This window comes from Rosa chinensis, chromosome 2, assembly GCF_002994745.2.
Source record: "Rosa chinensis cultivar Old Blush chromosome 2, RchiOBHm-V2, whole genome shotgun sequence".
Lineage (NCBI taxonomy): Eukaryota > Viridiplantae > Streptophyta > Magnoliopsida > Rosales > Rosaceae > Rosa > Rosa chinensis.
In genome coordinates, this window is record NC_037089.1 from 61,219,878 (window position 1) to 61,239,941 (window position 20,064).

Here is a 20,064-nt window from a genome sequence, read left to right on the forward strand (position 1 = left end):
TAATTTATATATCTGTGATCAAGACTCTTGGTATTGGTACTACTGTATTTGATATCATGATTTATGACTACAATACAAGATAAGTGCTTGAGATCCCAAAAAATTATACCAAAACTCATTACCAAATGATGTGGCACCTGCTATATATGTCATCAATTTTGGTTCTAGGATGGTGATGATATGGAAATAATACAATTTTATGATTCTCCTTAAAAATTAAAAACAAGATAAGATTAAACCTAGAACCATTAATTATCTTCTTCCTTATACATTTGAGCATCCACTCTTGCTTCACCCTTCCTGACCGGAACATGAAAAAGTGCTAGAACTTTTGCCTTTGTTGTCAGATGAATTAATGAATTAATTAAAAGTCATGCAAACTTACCAAAGTTCATTTCTCCTTCTTTTACTCCCTCTCTTTTCATGATTTCCTCTAGACATTTGAACTTTAAAAATTTGAATTAAAGAATCAATTGGAGATTGGGCTATATACAGTGCCAACAATTGGAGATCATGTTATGTCTGCAGTTAATTGTGACTTATTGGCTATTTGCCTGACCATATTTGTTGATGGAATATCATTGTTGCTTTGTCATCTAAAGTCTGGGGGTACCCAAGGAGTGTTGATTAATAGGCCCCAATAGTCTTATTGGAAGAAAAAGATCCTCCAAAAATATCTTGCAAGACAGGTGAATAAAGTGAGTGAAATGAGTGAAACATTGAAAATGGAGAAAAAAGCCTCACCCAACCAACTAGATCTACGTCTGATGGTAGATGATCTCCTCTCGATGAGGATGGCGGCCATATATGGGACTGTGCAATGGTTTTAGGTGTGAGGGTCCTTTTTGAATTAAACATAGACTAGGCCAAAATCAACCCAATAATTTGATTAGTGGAAAGACTTTGTATATGATTCAGATCATAGGAAAAAGAAATAGAGCTTAATAGCGTGAAGCATGGTGTGTGGGAGCTAGAAATACACTGCGGTAAGAGAATTGGATGAATTTTGGATTTAGGGTTTTTGGAAATTGGTTTGAATGAGGGTTTGGGAAAATGGTTGAAAGCTAGATTTATGCTTGAAGGCTTGAAGTCTTGATTTGCTATATGTGTTTCTAAATTTTCTAGGTTTTGCTCTATTATGCTGGATGCCTATCTCAATCCTAAATCTCCCTTTATGTAGACTCTATTGGGAACATATGATTTCTGGGTAAAGCATTTCTTCTTCAATCCACACACAATTCATGCCTTAAATCTATGGAAAGAGAAGCTTACTTGAGAAATGAAGTTTTGGGAGGAAGAGACAGTCGTTGCATCAGTAGACAACGATTGCAACAGAGCAGCTGCAGTGACGCAAATCCTGAAACAAGGTGGACGAGGAAGCTTGGGAACTGTGGTCTCATTGTTTAAGGAAGAGGAGGATATCTCTAACTAGTCATAAGATTCCCCTTTCAATGACTAATAGAAGGAATCAATCGTACTTAGGGATTTTGGCTAACTCTCTGTGTACTAGGTTGCTGCGGGGAAAATGTGAGATATGAGATTGCTGCAGGGGAGGGAGGTAAGACGGGAAGAAGAAGAAGAAAAGGGAAGTTGGGCTTTTCTGACATGGATTTTGGGTTTTAAAAGAGAGGCTGGCCCAATTCTCAAGTTCACCATTTTGTTCTTGATTTAAGTCATTGGGCTTGGATTTCGGGCCCAAGACTAAATCACCAACGACACTAAATCAATATACGAGCATTATGTGTTTCCGTAACCTTCCACACCACACCCCACTTATGCAAGCTCCAAGAGCGTAGTTGTGGCTTGTGTCCACATGTGTGGCATGAAGGTTCGATATGTAACTTTTTGTCTTTTCGAATGTGGTTTGCCTGTGTATTTCCCTTTTGGGGTTAAAATGTGCGTACGACATGTCTTGTGATTTTTTGGGTATCAACATTAGCCATCTTAATTATCTGGGTCATGCAATGACAACAAAATGAGCTACATAATTAAAAGAGATCATTGAAAGAATGAAGATCAATTTCAAAGCAATGAGTGTAATGGATTTGTGATTTTTTGGGTATCAACATTAGTTTTCTTGATTTTTAATTTTTTGATAAAGAAAAAATTAGTAGAGAAAGTCTATGTTAGCAATTTCTTTGATGAGTTGGCACCTGCCACATCATTCGGTATATGAATTTGGTATAAATATTAGGTGTCTCTAGCACTACTCATAGCTAAGAGGATTTGCCTATCATGCATCGATCATCCTACTTGACATTTTAGTTGTCTTCCCAATATTGTAGTGATTAAATGTTTTCCCAATTAATCTCTTTTGTCTTATATATTCTTTTTTTAATTTTTTGAATAAAGAGCTAGTGTGGCTGCGCTCAACTTTAATTAATAAAACTGTTGAATACAAGGGGGGACATTAAGCCTAAACTCCTTGATTACAAAAGCATCTAGAGAACGTCCTGAAATATTATCATGAATCTCTACCAAATAACTGTATTCAACTATCTAGGTACTAACTAGCAAAGAGCGCTCTACTAGCGACTCTATTTCTTACGTTATAATCGGGTTACATATCTAGTTATCTTGTCTTCTCCCATTATTCTAAACTGATTAGCTTATAATTTTACCAGCAATAATTACTTATTTTCATTCCTTAATTACTTGAACTTAATTAATTACTAAACCATATATAGATGTCACTCTCAACGACTCTGCCCTAAACAAACACAACCAAACAAGTTAAGTGAAAATTTTGATACTCGGGATACAAAGATGATGTTAGGTAGCTGGACGAATATAATACATGCATGGTGGTGGATCCAACAACTTCATTTAAACTAGTTTTAAAAATGAAAGAGTCGTAACCCATTGGAGTTGGTCTAGTGGAAGCATGCTAGACTGCAAGTGGAGCGAACGCTACAGGGCTTTTCCTGATAATAGGAGGTCTCTAGTTCGAACTCTAATTTGTGAAAAACATCCCTTAGGGAGGGGCCATGCCCAGGGGCGGACCCACTTGTAGGCCTGCAGGGGTCCGGACCCCCCCAAATAAATAAACAAATCAGTTAAATAGTACTATAGTTTGTACAAAAATTTAAAATTTTAGGTTTTTTAACTGATTGAACCCCCTAGATTGCATATATACTATTAATGTAACCATAAATAATATATTTTATTATAAAAGTTAGTAGTTTGTTTAAGGAAAATAGAAGATAATAATGAAATCACAAAAAATTAAAAAAGAAAAACGAACCTCTCATTAGATATTTACTAAAATTATTAAGAATTCATTTAATGACAGTCATTTATATGCAAGGGAAAAATAAATAATTTAAGAAGATTGATGTATAAGGCTCTAGATTCGCTCGGAAAGTTTAAGATATTTATATATTGATTGATATATATATATTTTTTACATATCTCATTTATTTTTAGAGCTCTTTTACATTTTGAGATTCAGCAACTCTAAATTAAAATAATTCATAAAAATGAATTGCTTGCTATGTGTAATGTTTACAGAAATTTTTTTGTAAATTTTATTGGTAATAGTTTTGTATTTTGTATGGACCCCCCCTGATTATAAATCCTGGTTCCGCCCCTGGCCATGCCTAAGTTGCTCTCAACCCAAGAGTAGCAACTCATCACTTGGCCACCAGTTTTTATACCAAACAAAAAAAAAAAAACGAAAGAGTCATAAATTAAGAATAAGCTAGCTAAATTTGCTGTCGTTGATCGGAAACAACAACATTTAAATTAGCTTCAAATAATGGATACTTTTCAACATCTTGGCATTTCATGAAAGAAACTAGGGCTCAAATGAATCGGACAAGTACTAAAACTTCTGTCAGTTTCACGCATTGCGTTAGTCGACTTTCGTAATCTTATGAGAGCATGATTACTTTGTAACTTGTAAGAATTTGGATACCATTTAGAAGAAGACAACAAGTTGAAATGTTGAGAGTTATCAAAGTATATTGAATTAGGTAGACTGATTTAAAAGACTCGAAAAATTTAGGAATGATCTTTTTTACTTATCCCCTATCAGAGGACACATGCTGGAACTTAGAAAGTAATGGATGATTGAACCATAACTAAGCTGCTTCTTAGTTCTTACTTTAGCCCTGAGTGATGCTTCTTACTTCAGTACTAATCATTGCAATAGACTGAGCTTTAAGAAAAATAAAAAGGAATTTTTAGCTGGATCTGGTTTCAATTGTGTAATGTACGTTGCCTTCACTATAAAAGAATTAGAGAGAAAAAAAAGAACATTGTTAGTATTTGAAAATAAAAGTCTTTATTTTGACGCGAAAGCACGCTTCATATTGAGCCTATCAAAAACTTCAATTAAGATTTCTAATTAACCTTACGTGATAATTAAGATTTATGATGTCAGCTAATCATTTCCAACAATACCAATTGAATTTAGTTTGATGCTATGGTTTAACATATATGATATATGTACCAGACAAACAAAATGCAATGTACTCATCATTTTCTAAACATGCATCAAGGTTACATTGTTGCGAGCTAAAGAGTAAAGAGCAAGAATATCCACGTTTCCTCTTGATACAATGTGAGTGCAGCTATATAATTTTTTGTAATATGATATATATTTACTACCTTTAAGCAATGCTCATAGCATTGCTTCTTGATTGGTCTGTGCCTCTGGAATCAACAATAACATATAAGCTAGTAAAAGGTCACGTTTTAAAGATGAAACTTAATGGCCTTTTTACTATGTAGCTACTGAGGAAATGCAAAGAACCCAGACCTTAATTCTTCTATTTTTACTTTGTAATTGGGTTTGAGACTTAAGATCGATGGAGATAAGTAAACAAAAATTGCAATTAGTGATCTTATTATTATTATTATTATTTTTGGCAATTAGTGTTCCTTAGGGGACACAACAAAATAAGAGTAGTCGATCAGATGGGAAAGCTTTGCTTTAAATGGCATAGTTTGCTTATATATAGATTCCAACCATTTGATTTCTTGTGTGTTTGAAAACACAAATTTGACTAGGGTTTGATGTTGGGGTTCTTTTTTCTTCTCTTTGTCAACTCTATCTAATGAAAGAGACACACATATATGATTTATTAATTTTATGGAATAAGATCACAATTTCATAAGCTTTAATTTTTAGATGCAATCACAATTTCATAAGTTAGATAGTGTTGTTTCCCACTAATTAATCACTTGCATATACACTCGATAAAATTAGGTAAGAAAGAGGAAAGAAAAAAAAAACAGAACTTCAACATCAAACCCCACATAACTATTCTTATTCTGTTTCAATAATTAAATTGCAGTTTGAGCAGTTGTAAAAGGTCAAAAGAAACACATAGGTAGAGAAGCAGCTGTAAGGTCAACCTAATGCATGTGCATAACTTGAAAGGAAGGCCTCTAATCACCATCAATAGCTAAAATTAACCTAGAAAATATTTACCAGATTTGAAACAAGAAAATTGAAGCAGAGATGAAATGCTATTTGTCATTAACTAGTTTCCAGTCCATCATAAGAAAAATTCCACAAAACGAACTTCTTTATATTAGTATTGTATGATTAAACATAAAGAAGCAAGGTAATTAGATGGAAACTCCTAGTAGCACTTCAGCCACCGTGGCGGAATCAGCTAAACTAGTGGTAAACTAATCCCATTCAACTTTCAGCTGCCAGAATTTTCTTTCTTCAGTAAGTAGAATATATTGTCATTTATCTGAAAACAATGGGATTAGGAGGATAAAGAATCATTTTGAGTCATTAGTCATGCAAATGTAGTCAAATAAGAACAGCTAAAACCAGTTCTGTAGAAGAAAAACAAGCTACCCTTTCATGATTCACATTTAGGCACCTTTGTGAAAACATAATCGCTATGCTTGCATATAACTTGAGAAGTTACCACATCTGCATAGCGGATTGACATTTCATAATCAATGGATTTGCTTGAGATGATTTTTGAAATAACTCATGATCAACCATAACCAGATTTCTCAGTAACTCATAAATTAGCTGTAACTAAAGCTTGAGAGAACAAAGATATGTATGTTTTTTTATATATGATACGCATCAGTGGAAAACATGTGTTTGATGCCAGTTTTTTATAAAACAGCTCTAGTTACCCAATGCTTCTGTTGAATGGAAGTGTGTTCAAGCCAAAATGGAGTTGGTGGATAGTTATAGTTAAAATATTCTCTACCGGAAGATACCTACTACAAGTGTTGCAAAGTTAAATGTGGATGGAGCTAGATCGAGTTAGTAAATCTGGTAAACTTTGTGACGGTGGCGTGCATAGAGATCAGAATTAATAATATTGAATCAAAGGCTTGATAAGGATTTCAATGCCACATTTTCTGGTATTGGCTAGGGAAAGCTTAATGAGGATAGCAAATAGCCACACCAGCTAGCACTCAGAAAGCTGGAACTGCATGTAACTTCATACTAAGTCCACTTATTTCGCTTATGAATTGCCACAATTGCAGAAAATACTATCCTTGGTCGATCATTGATCAATGCATTTCATATAAGCTCTCAACTACACAAATAAGTCAACAAGAAGCTTGAAACTGTCAGAGCTGCACTCAAGAGTTTGCATTATGATCAGCTAGGAAGAACAGCTTGCTGTTTATGCAAGTTTCATCCAGCTGCATTCCAAAGATCATGCACTTTTAAACTTTGAATCAGATTGACATTGACATTGCCATTACTAAGAGATTCTCTTGTAGGGGAATCTTATAAGTTACTTTCCCTCGGCTTATTATGTGCTTAAATTTCAGCAACCCCGTCTAACCTGGAGTCACATTGAAAGCATCTATAGAGAGAGCACCATCAATATTTGGTTCACGACAGAAAGGAAGCATTGTAGTTGAACTCCCAAAAGCTCAAACTTCGTTTGCATCCAGGTAACCGGACCCTCGTTTATATATGGAGCGAACATGTTCAGATCTCTAATTATAGGGAACCAGATTCCATCATTGTTAGATTATAACATCCTATAGTATGTTAACAAAATAGAGCAAGTTACTAACCTTTGATGTCATGGACCAATAATCTGCCTTGATGATACCGTACAGTGTAATATAATATGCAAATGCATAAAACGTAATTGGATCCAAAGAACTTTGACGAGATTATGAAAACATGATGAAAATAAATATCAATATACTTCGGTTGGTTTCGATACACAGAAGACAGCACTGGCCAACCCAAACATCCCAACAAAATCAATAAAATCGATTCACTCGGAGGTAATGAACAATGATTTTCCCCAACACTAGCAAGGCTGAATATCAAACACTGAACTCTCGAGAAACAGGACACCTACAGAAACTCATCTATGCAAATCGATCGTCACTACTGCTGCTTGCACTCTGGAGGACGCTCGCCACCTTCTGCTCCTTGTGCCTTACCACTTTTCTGTAATTGATCAAGTTAATTCAGATACAACTTATCAACACCTTGCGGTGAAAAAGATTGTAACAAACACAAATAAAAGAACATAGCACTGTAAAATCATCTCACCTTAGCTCCAGCAGATGGCTGCAGAAATCCACAAAAACAATGGAAAGAGGATATTATTAGACTTACTGGCAAGTTAAAATAATATATATAATATTCGTCTATCATAAAAAATGAATATAGACTAGATAGAATACAAATACCTTTTTCCTTCCTTTCTCTCCCTCATCATCATCATCATCATCATCCTCATCGTCTTCTTCATCTTCATCTTCATCTTCGTCCTCGTCTTCGTCTTCATTCTCATCTACATCATCATCATCATCTTCTATATCTTCGAATTCATCCTTAACAGCCTCCCCAGTAAACCATGACACCGCATGGGGAATGATTTTGTCTCTTATTGTTGAACTACACATCACACCAGCAACATGTTATTGGAAGAACAATAGATAGAGATAACATACAAAATTCCATATATAATCAACTACAAGCATTTGACAAATCTGAATACAATGTAGAACTAGACAAGTTATAAGTACTCATACTGGTTTATTCATACAGAATGTGACATAAACCTCATTCTGCAAGGGTTCTAAAAACAAAATAGACAATTTATCTACATTTCTATTTGCATATGTTTGTCACTTGCAAATGAACTGCAATAATAAAACACTTATCCAACCAACTGATCAGACTTATATATATATATATATATATATATCTCATTGTTTCACCAATTTATCTTGCGGAAGGTCACAGTAAACAGAGCATATTCATTAGACAAAAGTAAAAATCGCCAACATACCCAATGTCATAATCCTGCTCCATCTGACCTTGAAGTTCTTCAGCCTGACATTATTTACATCAAAGAGAATCAGAACATTTGGTCACATCAATATTAATGAAGCAAAAAACTAGTCTGTGCTTGAAGCCAAACTTACAGCTTCCTCGTCAAATCCATCATCAGTATCAGGGATCTCAGGAGGGTTGAAGAAGTTAAAGAAGCTTTCACAATCTTCAGTTTTGGTTATGGGTTTAGAATTTTTTGATCCCTTTCTTGGCTTCTTCTTCAAGATCTTCTGTGTCAAGCTTTTCCCAGGATACCATTCAATCTCCGTCCTACAAGATAATCCATGAAAAATAAATTTAAAAAAGAAAATAAGAGAGGGAGCAAATAATTTGCAGCAGCAGTAATTAGAATTACCCAATTGCCTTCTCCAAAATAGGTTCATCGTCATCAATCATGTGATACGTTTTTGTCAGGACAGAATTTTTGAAATAAGGATTGGCATTGAAGAAAAACTCAAGCTTGAATCCTTTCGGTTCATCTATCCTATACCACTTGATATCCTTGAGGTACTTCAGAGCCCCTTCATCACGCTCTGAAATCTGTTCCAGTACACATTTGGTCAAATTTCAGCAATTTTTTTTTTCAAAGAAGAATGCACAGAGAAGGTGTTAAAAAGTTTCCCCACCTCCTCAGAAAGAACTTCATTGGTCTTCATTGCCGTAAGCCAGAAGTCAGGCACTCCTTTCTCTACAATAACAGACACAATCAGTATCACACTCTGAGAGTAATGAATGAGTCATTAAAGATTTGACTTTTGAGAGGTACCTTCAGTGGCATCATCTCCTTGGTCCACTGCAGATTCATTTTTCACTCCTTCAACTTCTGTTACACCGTTGACAATTTCGTATCTCTGCAATCAAACATCATATTAATCAGACAGGCAAACATCATCATTGCATATCACATTCAAGCCAATTCAGAATCACCAATTTCAGTTTAATTTTGAACAGCGATCTGTAAAGACATCATAGAGCATACAATATGATGACAAAATGTCAAAGCACAACTTAGTGCCTGTTGAGTGCCTACAATACCTTTGTGTAGAGAGGTTCATAGAGCTTCTGGTATTTTGCTTCCAATGCAGCCCTTTCTTCAAAAAACTTCTTTTCCAACTCATCATGTTGGCTCTGCAAAATACAAAAAAGTGTGCAGGTACCCTTAAGCTCTTTGATTAAGCACAAAATCACTACAATTGACCCTATGATTCATTCGCAAAGCAACAATATGAACTGCTTATGAAATTTAAATTAGAAGCAGGACTGTGTAAGTTTGAAAGCAGACCAACCTGCATCTCTCTCAATACATCAACACGTTTCCTGACCGTTGGTGACAAAGTTTCTAATATGTCGGAATGCTGTCCGGCCAAGCTCTGAAGCTTATCCTGCAAAATATCACAGTAGCACAAGTACATTAGCATACACCACTAACAAGTGAATGAAAGATTAAAAAAAAAACTCAAAGAACCCTGGAAAGAAAACTGTATCTTCTGGCACATTGTTCCTTGTCCTAAATTCAATTCAGTTCAAATACAACAAAAACTTCAAATCTACCATGCAATTATCCAATAAGCTTATACACAAAATTTCTTCCAATTTCCACTACCAAACTGAACCTAATCACAACATGATCATCATCAGAACTACCAAAAACCTAAACCAGCTCTCCTTTCTACTTCAAAAGTAAAATTAGCAACTCACACTTACCTTGAGAGCATTAACAAGACCAGCGCGATCCTCCGCACTAAGAGCTACACAAAAAACACCAAACAAACGACTTCAAAATCAACACAATTTCAGTAACAAAATGCTGAACAATTCGAAATTAAACCACAGAAAAACACATCAAATCGCAATTGCAGAGATGAAACAGCAAACAAAATCAACCACACCGGAGCTCTCGCTCAACCTAATCAGAAACTCAAATCAAGAGTAGTGGAAATAGAGTATTACCGGCGGCGGCGGCCGGAAGGGAGGCGCCGAGGTCTGACATGTCGAAGTTATCTTTGTTGCTACTCATTTTCTGAGGGCGAGAATATTCGAAACCCTAAAACGAAGAAGAAGAAGAAGAAGGAAAAGGGAGGGAGATTCAGAAAGCGAGTGGACGATTTGTGTTTATCCCTCTCTCCTCCTTAAGAGGCCGAAACCTAAAGGACTTTCGGGCTTTTATACTGCGAGCGTGGATGTGCGGTGTCACTCTCCGGTGGGGAGAGTGTAGTGCACGCACCAATTGGGGGGAAGGGAAAGTCGTGGGTCAGTTGGACCCGCGGGGGTTTGAGTTTTGAAAAAGAACCACCTTATAGGTGACAACTCACGTCGCTGTACTCAAAATTTGAAACTCGTCTTGGCCAGTTGGGCGTGGCCAGTTACAGTGGGGAAGAAGGGAAGAAAGCTTGTGCTAAATAAAATTCAAATGATAATTACTAATTATCTTAATACATTAAAGCGATTGGATACCGGTAATATAACAGACTATAGTACTTGTTAAGCGCATTAAATTAGGTAAATACATTAAATTATGTTTAGGCGTTAAATAGTATGAGTCTGTACGATAATGTAACGCGTCAAAATTACACAATCTGTCAAATTATATGAGATATGTCACGTGTATCTAACTAGATAACGCATTAAATTATATTTACTTGCCAAATCATATGAGAGTTGTCACGTGTTAAATGATTAAATAATGGTAAATATAACAGACTATACGGCAAGAACTTATTGCTCACGCCATATTGGATAGTGTATGTACGCGCCATATTGGATAGTGTATGTACGCGCCAAATTGTATTAGGCTATTGGACTAATGACTAATCTATTCCACATTGAATCGCTTCAAATTGTATTCAACTTCTCCACCTTTAAAAAGAACAATTGTCAGCCCTTTATTCAAAAAAAAAAAAAAAAAAAAGAACAATTGAAGCACATTTGAGGGTGGTTCTTCCACTAAAAGTCTTGCTTTGACAATTTATGCAAGGTTAAGATAAAAGATGCCTTGCACCCTATCAAATCCATCTCCATATTGATGGAACTATATCAAAATTTCTATCGATACCCAAACTTTCGTCTATGTTGAGATTGAACTTTCAAACATTTTTCATTATTGAAAATAAAACAATTGGCAAATCGTAAAATATAATCTCCGCTTTTAGGGAAAAACAAAATATCCCATAGTTATTCAATTCAATTTGAAAATTACTGTGTTTTAAGAATTGAATATAGTCATGCCTAGTGCTGCAACTTTGGCTTCTACGCTTCAATGACCTCTAAACGAGCCTCGTCACTACGAATCTCATGCAGCTGCTGCAGTTGACGTAGATTGGGACGCGGATCTTCTAATTCGGTTACTGCTCTCGCAGCGTTAACCTAGCCATTGCTCTCTCAGCATTAGTCCAGTCACTCTCTCTCTGCAATTGATGAAGTCGATCAGTTCAGATATAGTTCATTAACCATGTGTGAAGCTTGACAATTGACATATGTGTAATGAAAAAAAAAAAAAAAAAAGAGGGGGAGAAATAAAAGAGTAAACCACTGCTAAATCATATTATCTAGCGCTTGACAACTTAAAACTTGTTTTAACATTGTGTGATTGTGAAATAGTACTAGGGGGCTGGAGACCAGGAAGAAATATAGAATATACACATATATACCTTTCTTTTGCGATCTTCCTCTTCTTTCTTGTTGTTATAAGCAGCAGCATACTTCTTGTACGCGTCATCTTCATCATCACTATCAAAGTCAAAATGATAGTCATGATCACTGTCATCGTCGTCTTCACTATCATCAAGCTCGTCTATATTAACAGCGAACCATGACACTGCGTGAGGGATGATCTTGTCTCGAATTGTTAAGCTATACATTCCACCAAAAACATTGGAATTAATGACATTAGATAGAGATAAAAGACAGATTCCCATGCATAATCAACTATGAGTACCATGATATCCCAATGAACTGCTAAAATTAATCGAGCTGTCCGTGACTTGTTTGACAAGAATAAGAATTAATGTATCACCTCACAACTCTCATCATTGGCCATTTTCACACACTTAACTATTGTAGAGTTCCAGTTCCTACTATTAATTTAATTATCCACAATACAAAATTCTTGTTTCAACAAAGTGTACTGCCTATAAATAGTTCATCAGAGCTACACTACATGCATTAGAGAAGCAAATTAAGCAAAGGTAATCATTACGTACCCCATTTCACGGTCGTTTTCTATCCTAGTCTTGAACATAGAAGCCTGATAACAGATTCATAATAGAGATTAAAAAGACTTGTTTATTATCATGATTTTGACCAAGGTCAATGGCCTTATTGAGATCTCAAATGAAACCAAACTTACCATATCTGCACCAGTATAATCATCATGTTGGGGAAGTTTGAAAATCGTAAAGAAGCTGGAACAAATATCAGCTGGAGTCATAGACTTGGCACTCTTTGGGTCCGTTCTTGGATTGATTGTCAAGCATTGCCCGGGATACCAATCAATCTCCGTCCTACAAAGCATCCCAATTATGAACTTCAAAATAAAACAAAAGAAGGGGGGAAAATCACTACACCACAGACATTTGTATTACCCGATTTCCTTGCTCCATATCGGTACATGTTCTTCAACCATGTAATATGTTTTTGTCAGGACGGAGTTTCGAAAGTAAGGATTAGGATCAAATAAAAATTCCAGCCTGAATCCCTTAGGATCATGAATCCTGGACCACTTGATATCGTTCAGATACTGGAGAGCGCGTTCGTCATGGTTCATAATCTATTCCAGGAAACAACTGATCAGAATACCACATTTAACTCGAGAAAATGAGCACCAAAAAGAAAAAAAAGAAAGAAAGAAAAAACGATTATCAAATCCCCCACCAAAAGTTTCTTATTATTCTTCAGCGCAGACAGCCAAAAGTCAGGCACTCCTTTCTCTGCATAACAAGAGATTATCCACCGTCACAATCAAGTGTAATGCATGAGAATCATAAAAGATTTGAGATTCAAAGGCTACCTCCATTGGCTTCGTCATCTTCTAACAGTTCTTGAGTTTTTACTCCGACTTCAGTTATTCCATTAACAATATCATATCTCTGCAAGCGTCACACATTAATCAGAAAGAAACCAATACACTGAATATCAATATATATCAACAACACATTCAAGCCAATTCTTTGAGTTTGTGAACTCCGAGAAAATAATCGTATAAGACCAATACAACAAGTTGTTAAGTTCCTACAAACCTTTTCGTACAGAGGTTTGTAGAGCTGATGGTATTTGTCTACCAGTGCAGCTCTGTCCTTGAAAAATTTCTTCTCCAACTTCTTATGCTGGGCCTGCAAAACAACAACGTGTAAGGGTAGTCTTAACTCTTAAGCACACATACTCTGGTTAATTCTCAGTGGAAGTATAGAAATTGTATCTGAAAAATAGGCTATAATGTGCAAGAAAAAAATCAAGTTCTGAACAAACTGAAACTTGACAGAGATAAGTTTTGAAATCAGGCCAACCTCCAACCGCCTCAAAACCTGTATGCGCCTCACGATCTTGGTTGTGAGGGAAGGCTTTCTTATGAAGATACGATCCTTATTCTAGAAAAGAAGAAAAAGAAAAAAAACAGAGTGATTGAAAAGTTTATCGACACAAAAAATAGGACTATAGATCAAATTAACATGTCACCCTTTGGCTTAAATTGCTTGCCAGAACCTGTATCCAATTAGTTTCTATTACATTACCCCCCAAACTTCATACTTCAAATGATCTAGTGATGCATGTATTATAAAAACTTGTTTCTGCTCTTACAATTTCCATTAGAAACTTACCTGCTTCTGAGCAGTAAGACCAGGATCTCTTCGTTCTGTAGATCAAAAACGGCAATGAGTTCAAATTTAACGTGTTTCAGTAACTAGGAAAATGTATTACGTCCGGCACACACTACAAAGGGTGCCAATATCAAAGGGTCTTATTTTATGGTTCCAATATCACATTCAAAACAGACCTTCATGTCTGGCTAGTTAAGCAAAATTAGAAATAACAGCATCCATTGAAAGGAAAATTGTACATGGAAAATGAGATTATGAACCAATATTAAGCATGAGAATTTTGATAGGGTGTTACCGGAATCGAGATTGCGGTCATTGCCATTGAAGCCACATCCATAGGAACTCATTTTGAAGGGAAGCTAAAAAAAATGAAGAACAGAGTGAGGGAAAGAAGTGAGACAGTGAGTCACTTTGAAAATCCTCGAGTAACTGGTGTGCGTTAAATTGAACATTTCTTTGGCTTTTTAAAGCGATAGAACTTATTCATCACGCGCCAATTTATATGCCAAGTACACCTCTCCAAAATAACATTCCATTTCTTTTCCCGTCAGCCTAAAATTGTTGCTGTGACTTTCCTTCCTTGATTCGATTTTATACCAAATAACCAAAGCATTAATATATGATCAAGTAAAAATGGTATTAAATCTTGTGCCTGACTAATCATTTAAACTGCACACCTAATTTCCAACATGCTGCTTAATCATTGAAAATGAAATAACAGATCAGTTGGGAGAAATATAAGATGTACTTTCCAATTACCGCTATTGGATAACAGTAAAATAACAGATTGTACGGCAACTTATTATACTCGCCAAATTGTACAACCATAATACTGCATTATGCACCAAATCATATGAGACTATCTGATAATGTAACAGTCCAAAACAAGTAGACCCGCCAAATCGTATGAGACGTTTCACATGCCAAAATAATTTGATAGGAAAAATTTCATAAATGGTCACTCAACTATAACTCATTCGACACTTTGGTCACTGGAGTTTCAAATATGTCACTTTGGTCACTCAACTATTACATTGTTAATCACTTAAGTCACTTTGTTAATTTTTTTCATTAAAAAAATTATCAAAAATACTCTTTGGGTGACTTAAGTGATTGACAGTGTAATAGTTGAGTGACCAAAATAATATATTTGAAACTTCAGTGACCAAAATGTCAAATGAGTCATAGTTGAGTGATCATTTGTGGAATTCTATCTAATTGGATAACAGTAATGTGACATACTCCACGACAATATCTAGTTACTTGGGCCAAATTGCACAATGCATTTATTATGCGCCAAATTATATGAGATTATCCGTTAATATTACCGATAAAAATTATGCGCCAGCAGCTACTTAATTATACAAGAAATGGATGCAGATTAACACCACGTATCAAGCATCTGTGCTCCACTAACAAACTATTAACCCTAATTAACATGTAGGAACAGCTGCATTAACTACTATTAATTATTAACACTGATAATTAACCTAACCAGAACTCCAGAAGACTACTTTTTACTTGCAACTGAAAAATTGCATGAGGCCTTTACTGCTAACAGGGATGAGAGTAAGCAACACAACATGATTAAAAGGTTAAATCATAAGAATTGCTGGCCTAAGGTTTTTTTTTTTTTTATGGTCTGATGATTGCCTAAAAATAACTCCTGTAAGGCTATAAAGTGATTACACGCATTTTTATGCATGTAATTGTATCTAAAAATAAGTTAATCCTTAAGTTAATTATTATGTAATTAATCCATTTTTATTTATTTATAGGTAATAAGTGGAGTTGTGGAAATCGAGAGAAAATGACAGGAAAACAGAGCAATTCAGAATTTCTGACAAAAAGACGAAATTGCGGCTCTGGTCAACCATGGTCAATGTCAACGAGAGAAGTGAAACCCAACTACTTCCTTGATGGTGGTGCGAAAATATATTGAGATCGCGGAGAAGATTATAGGATTCAAATTTGCTCACCACATTTATTTTGTGGTGATATCAACAATCTATTAAAACTTGCCACGTCATATAGAATTAATTGAATACTTAAAATATAATTTTTTAATAAAACTTCATGATAAACTATAATTATGTTTTATAACACGTGGCAGTTTTGTATTGAGTGGTGGTATCACCACCAAAATATTGGTGGTGAGCAAATTTTAATCCAAAATTATATATATATATATATATATATTATATATATTTATAGAGAATGAAGAAATACAAAAAGAAGAAAAGAAAAAAAATGATAAAAAGGAGGAGTGGAATCTGCTTGTTGCACTATTAAGCAATGGCTTAATTATGCTTTGCCTTTTTCTCACCACCACGGAAGAGCTATCCAGACTCTCTCTCTTCGACACAAATAAAAGGGCAGCACCCATTCCTTCTCACCGAACTCTCTTCGCACACAACCAAAACAGGGCAGCCCAAACTCTCACTCACCTCTCCTTTCCTCCATTTTCCCTCTTTTCTTTCTATTTTATTTTGAGATTTGAAGGACTACTCACACAAAACTTCAAGAATTCATCAAGGGGCTCAATCTCCACAAGATTCAAGATTTGGGTATTTTGTGGGGTTATAATTCAAGGCTAGACATGCTAGCTTCATAGCTATTTGTGACTATCCTTGTTTTCTCCTACACTTCTCTATTCTTTGCTATTTGAATTTAGTAATTTTGATATTCATGAATATAGGTTGTGAGTAGTTACTTTTGGGAGCTAGGGTTTCTAACTCTTGCTCAATTTTGATGTAATTGACATATTTTTCAAGTGATAAATAACGTATTTTCTTATGAGTGCACTCTAATTACTATGCTAATTGATTCTTGATGCATGAATTTAGGGAATTAACCACTCTCTTTGTTATGTGTTGAGATTTGTGATGTGTGATACAATTGGTGGTTCTTTTGTTCACTAGCTTCATGTAATTAGTATGGTGTGTCAAGTAGTTGCTTAATCGAGAATTAAAGATTGCATACGTTTCTATTTTCTTGTGCTCTTCTCCTTTAATCCCCTAGCAAGGCATAATGATTAGGGTTAGAGAGTTCATTCTTGCCTTAACCGGAAAAATGGATACCAAATAAAAGAAATTGACCTAGTGGCCTTAACCGGCATTAGGTAGAGAACTAAGTAATCGTTACATTTTAGGTTGTAACTATTGCATGCTTAAATCCCTAATTTCCAGAGCTCTACGTCTTTAGTTCATGTTTTGGTAGCCCTGGTAAGGTACTAACTCATGAATTAGAGAGTTCATATTTGTTCTAATCGAAAATGTGCATACCCTTAAGGAAATTCGGCTTAGTGGCTTTGACCGGCATTATGTACGGGATTTGGTTCTCATGAAGATATGTTTGTTTGCTTGAAATGTGTTCGTTGCATTGAAATTGCTAGAGAGTGATCCCTAGTACCCAACCCTATCTCTCTTTTATTTTTTTCTTAATTTTTTTTTTTAATTGTTGTTGTTGATTTAGTTTTTGACTTAGTCTTTTTAGAAAATTACAATCACAATGTTTAATGACAATTTCTACCTCATCGTAAATAATCATCACTAGGCTCTTAGTTTTTTTTTTTGAGATAAAGGTGCAAATTCCATTAATGAACAAACATATTACAAAGCATTGAAACCAACTTTATATTACAAAACATTGAAACCATCGTGGAACGACCGGTTACGGGACAGTCAAAACAACTGACATCCATGAGCCGAAAAGGCACAACCCCTAACCAACTTTTACGCCTGCAGGCAACATTGAATAACAACCAAACCTGACCAGCTACACCCAGGAACAACCAAAACCACAACCAATCCAGACTGGCAACTCCAAGGAACAACCAAACCCAATTGTAGCGATACAACCCCGCCATCAATAAAAAGATGATCCGATTCACCCGTTCGGACACCGTGCTCCAAAACTGCCAGACCACGTGTAGGGGTAAATCGTCATCATATTGACAACCAGAAAGCACCGACAAAACCAACCCTCGCTCAAAAGAGGAGGGACTTATTGTCAACAAGACAACAACAGTAAGCAACCAAAAAACAACCAAGCAACAGGAAACACAAGAAAACCAAAAGAACCGCCCAAGACCAGAGGACCATCCGAAAAACCAACTTCCCCGACAAAGAGCAAACACATCGGACAACCATCTCCGACTCCGGCCAGCTCCAACGTCACCACACCGCTGCCACACACCACCACGTCGCGCCGCCGCATCACTACGCCGCCGCGCCGTCTGGCCATGTTGCAGACTGATCCATGACCCAGCTGAAGACCGCAACCAGAACCAAAACCGAGTCAGGACCTGATCTCGGTTCGATCTCATCCGCCCCAGCTCAGATCCCCAGATCTGAGACGCAAGAACCCATCGCCGGAGAGAGCCGTCACATCTCTGCTCCACAACCACCGTCATCCTCGTCCCCGATTCGAGAGGAACAGATCGAGATCGGTCCTCCCAAACCGAGACCAAAAACCCATTATTCTTCCCAGGACTGCGCCTCTGCCCCAAAAGCCCTCCGCTACTCAGCATCCCCATCCTCTCCAGGGCCGGAACGCGGCGGCAGAGACGCCGACGGCGTTCAGCCGGGAGAAGAACCCACAGATCTACTTTCTCTCTCTAGATTTTAGAGAGAAGCTGGAGAGAAAATATTACCACCCACAAAAAAAACTTTTGATGTAACCTTTTCACTAGGCTAGGCTCTTAGTTTTGATTAGGTTTTGGTGAAAACCAAAGCCAATCATTGCTAAAGCTTGGTGCCTTAGAATAGCATTTTCTTTTTCTTTTTCTTTGTTTGCTTAGTGACTTTAGTTCCGATTATCCAATGATTGTGGGTTAGACACTAATCCCCGTGGTACGATAACTTTGGGCTTAATACTTCCCTATCTTGACAACGATACGTACGCTTGCATAAATGTGTATCAAGTCATTAAGCACAAAAGCAAATAGAATATCCAACTTTCCGTGGTACGATAACTTTGGGCTTAATACTTCCCTATCTTGACAGTGATACGTATGTTTGCGTAAACGTGTATCAAGTCATAAAGCACAAAAGCAAATAGAATATCCAACTTTCCTTGCAAGGATGAGGTGCCACAGAATTGATCATTTTTCCGTGGACTATAAGCTCTTATTCATCATCATGGGTTTAAATTTCTTCAAAATTACCGAACATAATTTGAGTAATTGAGCTTATCGATATTTGAGCGATATAGAAAATATCTCCAACTAGTTTTTGATTATTGACTGAACTATATTATATCATAGGATTCATCAAATAAAGTGCTTGCAATTAAATACCAACTAGGTTTTTCTCTCTAGCGTGAGAAAACTCCTAAGGCCGGCGGCGTCCGTGTACCTACAGATCAGCCCTGTCCGGTAGCACCCGGATGTCTTCGCTGGCCTCTGGCCTCGCCGACGTACCGCGGTCTGCTGCCGGACCGGATTTTGATGATATTTGCCCGGGGCTTTCACGGGAGAGAGGTTTTCTGTTTTGTGGTTGCGGTATGCTAGTTTGGTGGAGTTTATGGGCGTCGTCTCTGAATCACAGTGGATGTTGATGCTTCGTCGTGGGTTTCCAGGACCGGCGTTAGAGGTTTGGCTCGTGGAGGCAATGATCTGGTGCGCTGCATCGTCGTTGGTTCGTAGTGGTGCGGGCCGGTTTGCTTAGGTCGAGGTGGCGTGGTACCATGGCAGCGTGGTGGTACGAGTCGCGGAGGCTGAGGCAGCATGGGATGTGGCGGTACGAGTCACGGCACGGTGGCGGCGAGGTCGGGCGGCGGTGTCATCTCCTGATGTGAGGGCATGATGACGTCTTGGGCTTGAATCATTCCAGTATTGATGGGCCATGGATTGGGCCTTGTCTCTTTGGGGCTGCCCTATTGAGCCTCTATTTAGGCTGGGGTTTTTTAGCCCTAAGCCAACTCTAGGATAGTAATTTTATTATTTTCAAT

At 36.7% G+C, this 20,064-nt stretch overlaps 1 protein-coding gene across 1 annotated transcript; it reads right to left on the reverse strand.

Annotated features, from left to right (window-relative positions):
• Window positions 1–7,069: 7,069 nt before the first annotated feature.
• Window positions 7,070–10,444, reverse strand: LOC112190295 (nucleosome assembly protein 1;4). The gene is made up of 12 exons (XM_024329730.2): window positions 10,250–10,444; window positions 10,004–10,047; window positions 9,586–9,681; window positions 9,335–9,427; window positions 9,066–9,150; window positions 8,926–8,987; window positions 8,655–8,839; window positions 8,392–8,569; window positions 8,256–8,299; window positions 7,651–7,858; window positions 7,511–7,528; window positions 7,070–7,405 (listed from the first exon to the last, which is right to left on the reverse strand). The coding sequence occupies exons 1-12, from the start codon at window positions 10,314–10,316 to the stop codon at window positions 7,343–7,345; spliced, it is 1,143 nt and encodes a 380-aa protein (XP_024185498.1). The 5' UTR covers window positions 10,317–10,444; the 3' UTR covers window positions 7,070–7,342.
• Window positions 10,445–20,064: the final 9,620 nt, after the last annotated feature.